The sequence below is a fragment of the Nelumbo lutea genome, chromosome 1, assembly GCF_056320005.1.
Source record: "Nelumbo lutea isolate HS-2025 chromosome 1, American lotus-T2T, whole genome shotgun sequence".
Taxonomy (NCBI): Eukaryota; Viridiplantae; Streptophyta; class Magnoliopsida; order Proteales; family Nelumbonaceae; genus Nelumbo; species Nelumbo lutea.
Window position 1 is genome coordinate 21,211,235 of NC_142684.1, and position 11,920 is coordinate 21,223,154.

The window sequence follows — 11,920 nt, forward strand, 5'->3', positions numbered from 1 at the left end:
GAGTTTCTCGTTGATGGTGAGATCCTATAGAAAATGGAAATCAACTTCAACATGTTTGGTGCAAGCATGAAAAACAGGATCGGCGGCTAAATGTGTCACACCCATATTGTCATACAAAATAACAAGAGGTGGTGAAGTGTAACCAAGATCCTTGAGAAGGGATTGGATCCACAGAAGTTCAGTTACAACATTGGCAAGGGCATGAAACTCTGATTCCGTGTTGGACCGAGCTATAGTTGGTTGTTTCTTTGAACTCTAGGCGATGAGATTCGAACCCAAAAAAATAGCATATCCTGCAGTTGATTGCTGGTCATTTGGACAGCTTGCCCAATCTACATCAGTATAGGTAGTGAGCTAAAGCGAGGGAGAAGAATTGAACTAAAGACCATGAGATATGGTGGCTTTGAGATATCTAAGAATTCTCTTAATGACGACTTAGTGTTCATTAGTGGGGGAGTGTAAGAACTGACAAATTTTGTTAACAAAAGAAATGTCCAAGCGAGTGATAGTAACATATTGGAGAGCTCCCATGGTGTTGCAGTACTCAGTTGGGTTAGGTAATGGAGTGCTAGAGTCACAAGATAGTCGGTAGGAGGCGACTATGGGTGAGGAGACAGGCTTGGCTCCTCCTAGATTGGTACGATGTAAAAGATTTAGGATGTGCCTTTGTTGAGAGAGAAACATCCCACCAAGTGCGGAACATACTTCAATTCCTAGAAAATAATGTAATGGTCCCAAATCTTGAGAGGAAAGATAGTAGATAATGATTGGAGAAATTTATCAATGGTGGATGAGGAATTCCTAGTTAGGATAATATCATCAATGTATATAAGCATGAACATAACTGTACCTTGTGATCGAAGATAAACAATGATGGCTCAATAAAGGAGTTGTGGAAACCCATGTGAAGAAGAGCAGCACTTAGACAAGAATACCAAGCCTGTGGTGCCTATTTTCATCCATAAAGAGTTTTTTGAAGCTTGCAGACATGGGTAGGATGATCTGGATCTGTAAAGCCCTTGGGTTGATGAACATAAATATTTTCGACAAGAACTCCATGAAGAAAGACATTGTTAATGTTGAGATGATGCATTGGCCAAGAGTTGGACACTACGAGGGCAAGAACTATACAGACAATGACCAGTTTCACCACTGACTGAAAGTATCAACAAAAAGAAAATCAAGTTCGGGAACCTGATGAAAACCTTGGGCGACCGACTGAGCTTTGTAACAGTCAAGAGAACCATTTGATTTCTTCTTTATTTTATGGATCCATTTTGTCCCAACAATATTGATGGTGGGGTTGTACGGTACCAACTCCCATGTGCCATTGTCAATTAATGCCTTATATTCCTTTAACATTGTGGCATGCCAATAGGAAGATTTGGTTGCCTAAGAGAATGAATGTGCCTCCCTTTCCTCATGGGAAAGAAGATACATGAGAGATGATGGGATCAAATACCTTGTGGCAATGTGAGAATAAGGAAGAATGTCATCCATTGATCTGGTGCGCGTAGAGTGAGAATGGGTGGGTGGAGGTATTGGTGCAGTGTGATCAAGAATCTCTTGGATACTCTAGTATCTGATTGGTCATTCAGAGGAGAGAGCTGCAGACTCGACAGTGGAGGAGATGAATGCAGGTGATGATTGAATTTTTATGGAAGGCATCGGAGATGAAGGAACCAAACTAGAGGTCGAGCCTGATGGATTAGTAGGAGGAGATTCATGACGACATGGCATTGGTGTAGAGATATACACCCTAGTTGAAGGAGAGGAAGTGTTTATGGAAGGGGGTTTTGAAAATCCTGGGAAAAATGTTTCATAAAAAACCGACATGGAAAGCAACAAAGGTATGGCCTATAGGAACATGGAGACACTTGTACCTTTTGTGAGAACTACTATTTTCAATAAATAGACATCAAAGAGATTGAAACATGAATTTATTTTTATTGTATGGTCACAATAGAGGGTAACAAGCACAACCAAAACAACGGAGCATGGAATAATCTGGAGCTTTGTGAAACAATTTTTCATAAGGAGTCTTCAAAGAGGCTGTATGCAACCAATTGATCAAGCATATAGCAGTCTTAGCTTCTTCAGCCTAGAAGGAAAAGAGGAGTTTAGAGGTGGCCAGTAGAGATAACATTAATTCAATAACATGTCAACACTTGCGTTCAACGAACCCATTCTTCTCATGAGTGTTTGGACAAGCCTGTTGATGAGAGATGCCTTGTGTATCCAGATGTCGAGACAAATTTCGATATTCTCCTCCCCAATTAGATTGGAAGGATCAGATTTTAGTATCAAAGAGGACTTCAACATGTAGTTTAAATTTCAGAAATATATCGAAGACATCTTACTTGCAAGCCATAGGATATATCCAAGAACATTTTGAAAAATCATCTAGAAAATTAACCATTGTTCGACTTAATTGGAATCGGGCTCCATACACCAGAGAAAATTAAATCTAATGGACATGTAGACTAAGAGCTAGAAGACTGCAAAGACAACATATAGCTCTTACCCATTTGTCATGATTCATAAATTGATTAACTTGACCTAAAACAATCAAAAGGAAGACCATCATTTGAAATAACTTTTCGTACAATATGTAGTGTTGCATGACCAAAACACAAGTGCCAACCATGAACAAAAGTTTGTTCTCCAACAAGAGCTTTTGGTGCCTGAAAAATTGTAACTAATGACGGGAAGCTATACAAGCCATCTCTACTAACCCCTTGTAATAGAATTCTCCACGAATAATCCTTCACAAAGTAACAATCACGATGGAATTTGAAAAACAAGTCATTATCCCTTTGAATCGAGTGATTGATAATAAGTTCTTGCAGATAGAGGGAACATTACAGATATCATTCAAAGTAAAGGCATACTGATTAAATAACATAGAAGATGAACTAGCATGATGTATGTGCAAACTTTGGTCATTTCCAACCTTCACCTGGTCAGATCCCATATATTCAGTGTGATTCTGGATGTTTTCCAAATATGGAGTCATGTGATGTGTTGCCCCTGAGTCTGGATACCAGGTGGGGTCAAACGTATTGCTATAATGAGGATTCATGAATTGAGGGGTGCTAACTCCTTCTTGGAATGCAGACAGTTCATTATAGTTGATGTTGTTTTGGAAGCCAAAAGTGTACCTTGCTTGTCAACAACTCGACATTGAAGAGCACTATTTTATTGCAACTTTGACAAACCACATCCACCATTAAATTGCTGTTGCAGATTGGGAAACATATTTTGCTGAAAATATTGTTGATGATTGTATTAAGGATAACCACATCCTCGGCCTCAACCTCTATTGTTATTATTGAATGCTAGAGAGATCTAGATTTTTTTTAGCCCCAAATTTTTCTCCTGGTTGAGGGGTGGCCACCACAAATTTATTCATATGCAAAGAAACCTTGGAGGGGGGACGTGAGGCCTTACCCCTCAAAACTATATAGAGGAAACTCGGCTCATATAATATCAAGGGTCCATGAAACCTATAAGGTTGGTTCCATGCATAATTTATGTTGGAGAAAACTGTTGTGGAGACTTTTGTTGTTGAGAAGTGTTACCTTTGTTTTTCGAACCAACCCCAACAAGATTGGCGTTGTGAGGATCTGAGAGGTGTGTTTATTCCTTTAACCAACTTTCATGGTTGAGAAGAGCACCCATGATATCTAAAAGTCTGAGATCAGTTGCATCAAGCTGGTTGGTAAGAGTGGTTACTACGGACTCATATTCACTTCTAAGGCCAGCAAGTATATAGAGCACCAATTCTAACTTAAGAACTTGTTCAAAGACAGTGGATAGGCTGTTGTCAATGGACTTTGTGCGGCTGCTATAGAGAGAGACCCCTTCTTGAGACTTTGTAGTTGGCATCTCAACTACAAAATTCTAGAATGAGAGTGGGTAGAATAACTCTGAGCAAGAGTTGTCCAGACTTCCACTGTTGTCGATAAGCCCACAACTTGAGCCATTACTCCTTCTGTAAGAGAGGAGATCAACCAACTCAGTACAAGTTGGTCAAGGTCCATCCATTTCTCAAATTCTGGGTTGGCAACTTTTCTAGTACTAGTTGATCTAGTATCTCTTCCGGCGCCAGCTTCTTTCCTTTGACGAAGTCCATCAAATGATGGTGCCGAAGAACAAGTAAAAATTGAGCATGCCAGAACAAGTAATTATCATTGCCTAGTTTGATAGGCAGATAGTGAGTCACATTCTGGATTGAAGGGAATGAACTTGTTCCGGTTGAAGGAACATATTGTTGAGCATTGTTGGAGGAAGTCGGAATGCTATCATGAGCTCCAGTTTCAGTCAACATGGCTTTGATACCAAGATGAGACACTAGAATAAATAATAATAATGATAATAGACAAGATAAACTTCTAATAAAGAAAGTAGTCTTCGAATGATGCTTCATGATCGAGACTAGTATATATTTATAGTAAGAGAGTTAGATTTACAACATGGCTTTGATACCAAGATGAGACACTAGAATAAATAATAATAATGATAATAGACAAGATAAACTTCTAATAAAGAAAGTAGTCTTCGAATGATGCTTCATGATCGAGACTAGTATATATTTATAGTAAGAGAGTTAGATTTACAACAAACTTCTATCAAAGATAGGGAACACTAGTTAGAGTTTAACACAAAACTAGTTCAGTTAGCTTTGGATTACAGTTATCTTTGATAGGATAGAGTAGGTTATGATCGAGAGTTATCATCTATAGAGTCTTGCATGTCCCATGCACGTGTCTCCGAACCTGTTGTTCTATCATGGAAGAATAGTTATATCCTGAATCAATTTAAAAAATATATGGATATTGTTAAAAGTATTGAATTTATATCTAGTTAATAGAATTTATTGGTGAAAAAAAATACCTTAAATATAGGATTTAGTGAGAGAGTATGGGAGTTAGTAAATTAAACATAAAATTCAATGAGAGGGAATTTGATGAGGTGAAAAAGTAGTAATTCAAATGCCCTTAAAATTAGATAGCGACCAAATTTTAGGATATGGGTATTTTAGTCAAAAAGATTTTTTTTACATCATTCATACTTTTAATATAATATAATAAAATACTTTTTGGACTTGACCAAGGTTTAGAGTTTTGGTGCCCATTTTTTGTGATATCAATACATGGCATGGCATGGTAGGGAATTATCCTTTTCACTATAATTCTTCCATGTCTCCACCATGTATTAGCATTATGATGCTTATATAAGTCCATGTCAATCAATATTCAACCGTTCCAATAAAAGGTCCTTACCCAATTTTGATTCCAACTACATGGGTCCTAGGAGGGATATACTGGATATGATCCTAAACTTTGGCATTTTTTTTTTCAGAAAGTGTCTAATGTCAAATTCAACCCGCATTTTCACGCTGTTAATTGTTAGAGTATATTGGATCCTGCCAATCGTGTCATCCTGTAAATTGTTTAGCATGTTTAATATTAGAACTTACCAGTGTCATAACGTCCAGCCAAATAACCCGCATCATGTGTCAATAATGACCCTCGTATCTCTTGAAAGAAATCGACTTGATCATACTATAGTAATGATAGTAGGATATTAACCGCAGAATTTAAGTGCCACAATTACAATTTCTGGAAAATGATACTTTAAGGAAAATCTATGATGTGGAAAAGCCATACTATCCGAAGAGTTTTGACCAATCAAAACCCACAAATGAATTTTGATAAATAAATTGACTACCACGTTTATGATTTCAATTGACAGGTCAAAAGTTTTGACCACTTGCAAGGGAACAGATAATTAGACCTAGAAAAAAATTGAACCAACCCAACCCGAAAAAACAGGATTAGGGTCTAATATTTAGCTAACTGAATGTAAGAATGACCCAACCCGGAAAAAACTGGGTTGGGTTGAAACATGAGTCAACCCACTGACCCAATTGTCAAAGTCTAATTGAGACTATTTATGCATTGTTAAAAGTTACTACTCTTTAACTTTTTTCTATTTACTCTTTACTCTTTATTGTTTACTCTTTAAATTGTCAAATGTTCAAATTTTTTATTTTATATTTAGAATTTTAAGGTTAATTCTTTTAACTTTGGCATTTTTCATGTAGTTTTTCTTTATATTTTAAATTTCAATTATTTTTTGGGATGACCCAAATTGACCCATGGGTAACCCTAACCCGAGCATTTAGGGCTAGGGTCTAGCACTTGAAAAGCCATACCGAAATCAACCCAAAGTATCTTGACCCAACCCACCCAACCCAATTGACTCGGGTCTACATATAACCATTGACTGTTTATCTTTCTTAGCTTATCCAATTATTTCCCTGTCACAATTCAAAATTCCAAGAATAAAAACATGTCTGGATGCAAACTTCACACCCTCTATGAGCAAATGATTGGTGGTACGGAGATTAGCAACAAAATATCCAATTCCTTCCAACAACAATAACAGGGATGAAGACCAACCGGCTGGGAGACGCTGTTTATAGTTCTAATTGATTACTCATTCAATCAGGATATCTGACAGTACCCAGTGCTAACCGCAACAGCTCTTGCTTCTTGCTCAATAACAGGGAATAAGGCAAGTGATACAAAATATACTTACTGAAACAACCTACATGTACAAAACATCAATGATGGTAATAGAATCAAGATTCAAAACCGTGGACAAACTCTTCTCCCTAAACAGCTTTTGAGTTACCACGGCAAAATGGAGTAGATTCTGCAAACTTGTTGGAATAGAAGCTGGTGAGAGGCAGTCACAGAAACATGTGCATTGGGTCCCCAATCCCCAGCACATTGCACATATTTGATAGCATCAATTCTAAACGTTGGAATTGGATCATATGTGCAAATATAGCAAATGTGAACAGCATTAAGTATCTTCATCTCCTCAGGATAGAATTGTCTATAATTAGTTGCACATCTCCCAATCTCTGAATCCCATGCCATTCAATTAGAACCAGTTTGAAATACTGAAGTCTCGTAGTTTCCTGAGGTGTCTCTCCATATCTTGCCTTGTTTTGATCCATTCTTCTCTCTCTATGACAGTTGTGGGGTCGTCTCTTTGACTCTGGAGTAAAGCAATTGTCCAGAAGATCACCCAATGCAAAGTAAATAAATTTTCAGAAATAATGGATGGAAGACAGATTTAGATATTCACCATATGAATTATTTTGAAGGAATTCCCATTATCACGAACTATTAGCATGTCACTCTTTCTGTCCCTATTAGGTCCTCCTGGAATAGTAACCTGTTAAAAAGCAGTCAGCTATCCTCCAGAGAGCAAATCAATAATTAGAACAAGGATACAAGGAACTATCTGTTATTAATTGATCCATTCAAATTTGCAAGTGTGAAGAAATATAAAATGGCAATGTTTCATTTGAAATCGCAATGACTTTATCTAGACCCTAGGATATGGGAATCATGAAACTGCTAGGTGTACCATTCACATGAACCATCATTTACATCAAGCAAAGTTCCCTCATTCTTTCCCTTTAGTATCTCACAAAGATCGCCATAATTTGGCTGAGATTTTCCAACCAGCATGAGAAAATGGGTCCATCTATACATTAACCATCCAAACAAACCGACAAATAAGAATAGTCAATTTTGGTGAGTTAAAAAGGTTTTGATTCTTCAACCATTTAGGAGCATGGGGAACAATAAATTGGGCAACAAATTGTTCATTACAATTACTAAAAATATTGTTGCTGTTGGGTAGAACCTATTCTTGGATTACAGAACTGTGAGAAATCATTACTATTATTCATGGATTGCAAAAGGGTTTAGAACCTAAAGGCGAATTGTTTCATGTGCAGTGAAAAAGAATACCCCATGCAGTTCAGATATAGGACTCTGATACCATGTAGGTTTTCAAGACTGCTATTCAGTCTTGATCACTAAGAGATTTCAGGTTCGATGAGAAGAGAAAGTGAAGAAGATGTAGAAGAAAGAGTGATGGAAGAGCAATAGAACACAGATTTTGATGAGAAGTACAGAATGTCAATATTCTGCCGCCGCCACTTTAAGTTAATATATATATATATAGGTTATGCTAGTTACATGAAAGGACATATCTGCCCTTGGTGTTTACATCATAACTGCTAACAAATAACAAACAATATAAAACTGAAACTAGAAATAACAGAATAGCAAAATAACCACAGCTGTGACTAGATACATTCTACCCTACGGACAGAGTGGGACCACAGCTGTGGGGCCCACATCAATGTTCTCTACAATAACAAAAGAAAAGCATCTCACCAAAACTTTAGCTCTAGTGATTGACTTTGTTTTTGAATCAATGACATAAATCTCTTCAAAATCTAGTACAAATTCCGGGTCACCTGACCTCCTGTTTCTATAATGCTTTGTCAAGAAAACCTGTATCAGAAAACAATAATAAAAATCTCATGGTGGCAAGTGATAATAAGAAATGTACAAATCACTTTCTCCTAGTTTAACACACTGTAATTCTCACAATATGAGAGGCATTTTACAGAATTGTAATAATTCTTTAGGAAGATAAAACTGAAGGAGCATTTTTAAGGTGCAACATAAAAGAGTTCACATTTATTCACTTCCAGTTACAGGCGCAAGGATACAAAATTGTAGAACGAGACATTGCATAATTTTCTTGGACCAACTTGCAAAGACAACTAAAAAGAGACTAAGGAATATCTAAATTGACTTAGTATCCAGTTGACACATACATTAGTTTGCTTCAAAAAATTTGTCAAATCACTTGCCAAAGAAAAATGTGTAAATAAGGCAAGTCAGAATGTTCAAACTAAAATCAGAATGGGGAAAAACGATATCAACTCAAGACAATTTCTGAGAATTCAAACAGGATTTCAATCTGATTCCAATCCCAAAAAATTAAAACAAAAATGACGGTCATTAACAAGGTTTTAGCTTGAAAGGACCAAAAAGATGAGTCACAATAATAACTCCATACTTAATGTGTAAGAACTTCACAGTTCAAGGTCATTTTCCAAGATAGGTCATGAGCAGATATATGTTTTTTTTTTTTATAATTGCAGATATATATATATATATATATATTTTTTTTTTTTTTTTTTCCCCTCGGCAAACTGTTAGGAGAGGGTAATTCTAATAAATTTGAAGCCTTGGCTCTCCTTATAGGACTAAAAGTTATCAAGTTCCATTTGGGATTTGTACTACAGAGGGCAAATGTAGCAAATATTACTTGTTCAGTATCATAATTGTCAATGTCACAAGGTGTTTCTCAGGCATCATGTATGTAGCACGTCACCCATCAGGGGCAACTAGCCTGAACGGTGAACCCTGGGGGTGCAACTCAATCTATCTATTGTGTCAAAACCTCAACTGATAACTTTATCCCAACCTGTTCTTCAATCCAAGGTTCTCAACTGTAACTCAACCAATCATGATATCGGGTTGGCCAGGTTGAGTTCAGATTAGGATCTGACCTACCAAATTTATAAATATATGCATAAATACATACTACCATATTTATACAGGCACACATTTTACATATGATAATATGAACACATCATATTATAGAAATATTTAGAATTAACTACCACTCAGCATCATCCTCTCTCTTTGTCCTCTCACAGAAACATACTTAGGTTGGAATGTCCAATGCATCAACCTTAACCCAGCCCAACATCATATGGTTGGCATTTTGTAGCACTAACCATAACCCAATATAAATCAACCCAACCCTGCTTCCCAGGTTGGGTTGGGCTACGTTTAGGTTGGTCCAAACTCAAGTTGCACCCTATTGAACCCCATGAGATATACTAGGTGTCCATCCAGGACAAAAGGTACCTGCCTAGGCAGTCTACCCCCCTCCCAAGATCCCAGATAGCTATATTTTTTGTTGATGTTTTACTGTTGAAACACAATAGATCCAAGGGTTTTGAGGAAAAAGAAAGAAAGAAAAATAAGGATACAAGAGTGCCTCTTCATATTTTACCTTCCCATTTTCTGCAATTCCTCCCTCCCTCTCTCTTGCTTACAGTTTCTTAGTAAAAATCATGTTCATTAGTTGCTAATATTTTTTTATATGTGATAACTCCATTAAGTAGTTATTATATTGTAATGTTGTGTTTGAAACACTGCTATTAGTAGATTTAAAATGCTATTGTCTTTTGGATATGATAATTGACCATGTTTTCATATGATACTCATTATTATTTAGTAAAGAACATTGTTATTTTCAAGTTACATATTTGCTTGTGTTGGTGGTATGTAAAATTAGGGATCAAATTAGAATTTAGGTTTTTCCTTGTCCAATCCCGTTGCATGTTTGCTGCCTAATCAGGCTTCTAGGTGTTACATTGCTGCTTACGTTTTTCTTCAGGAGTTTGCTTTCATCAAACATCACATTCTTTCTCATCCCAAAACAGGCTAATGGTTTAGCTAGAGATACTATTCTAATAGCAAACACCATAAGAGCATTTACAGCAAAAAGAAGCAACAGCAAAATGGGCATGGTGAAGATTGTGAAACAATGACATGGTGAATCGCCATACCTTCAGAACTTCCCTTTCCGTTTTGTACAGTGGATCTCGAGGTGCATCAATTGGAGGCTCCGTAACATTGTAACATCCATAATCACTCATTGAACATCGAATGTACTATAAGAAAAAATAAAACAAGGCCAGAATCAAGACCTTTGCCATATGAATCATTAGCATTGGGCAGGTTCATAAACGAAAAGCAGGCTAATTACATCTCTTATATCCATACCCTCTGAGGCATCGCCGCTAGAACCTTAGGAATAGAATAAACATCAGTGTCTGGAGGAGAAACATACATCTACAGCAACAACAGAAAAACCTCAAATCATTACCAATTTCAAGGAAATGGTCAAATGTTCTCTTCTTACTAGAAATTCCGAAGAACTAAAAATTCATCCAACCTCTCTGAAATCATAAACATCGTTATCAGGATCAGGTGGCTTCCTAATGAAAAAGTCACAGTCAAGCAAACTGATCTTATGAAACTCCTCCTCATTAATCCTGTAATCCACCACGATCTCTGAGTCCCACCCTTGCGTCGACACAAAACTCTTGCTCTGAACCATCTCAATGTCATCGCCGCCGGCGGCCGAGCCGGGCGCACCGAGGCGGTCGTACTCGACGTCGTAGTCCTTCTTGTTGTCCACCTCCTCCACCTCTTCTTCCTCCATGTCGTAGTCGTCGGGGCCTCCGCCGTCGTCTCCCTCGTCAGCTCTAACCCTAAAGTCGTTTCTTTCTCTTCTCAAAGGAGACGGTGGCTTCGCCTTCGCGCTGATGGATGGAAAGGTGAGGGAGGATGGCTTTGAGGGTTGGGGAGTGAGGGAAGAAGTGATGGTGGGGAGTTTTGGAGTGAAGGGAGAAGACGGGAAGAGAATAAGAGCTCTCATGGCTTCTCTGTTTGTGTCACTGGACAGTCCTATTCCCACATCCCAAAGGCCAGAGGCCGGAGAGGAAGAAGGAAATAATGGATTAGACTTAAGATTTTTTGGGGGTAAATTACAGATATTTACCCTGCACCTTCAGGGGTAGTGACAGATAGGTACGTTAGTTGCAACATTTAAGTGAGTACCTCAACTCTCAAAAATAGATACGTGGGTCGATCCAATAGTCGTCAATAAAATATTATATAATGTAAAAAATACCTTTTTCATGTATTTTTAAAATTACGGCTGTTCTTGACCAACCCGGTCTGGCCCAATCCGAGTTGATTGGGTTTTCTTTAGCATCGATCGGTTTTGGGTTACTAAAAAGCATAAACTGATGGGTCAGTTCAGTTTCGATTTTCACACATGAAAACCGAAATTGAACTAACCCGAATCGACTTGGTTCCTAGTTAGTACTTAGTAGTTAGTACCTAACTTAATTTTTATTTTCTAGTTACTTATAGTTATTTATAATTTC

At 37.4% G+C, this 11,920-nt stretch overlaps 1 protein-coding gene across 1 annotated transcript; it reads right to left on the minus strand.

Moving 5' to 3' along the window:
- Positions 1–6,483: 6,483 nt before the first annotated feature.
- PTAC6 (plastid transcriptionally active 6) lies at positions 6,484–11,617 on the minus strand. Its single transcript, XM_088965510.1, has 6 exons — positions 10,921–11,617; positions 10,749–10,817; positions 10,532–10,636; positions 8,271–8,390; positions 7,165–7,254; positions 6,484–7,074 (listed from the first exon to the last, which is right to left on the minus strand). Exons 1-6 carry the CDS (start codon positions 11,404–11,406, stop codon positions 6,958–6,960), a joined length of 987 nt encoding a protein of 328 aa, XP_088821636.1. The 5' UTR covers positions 11,407–11,617; the 3' UTR covers positions 6,484–6,957.
- Between the last annotated feature and the right edge of the window lie 303 nt (positions 11,618–11,920).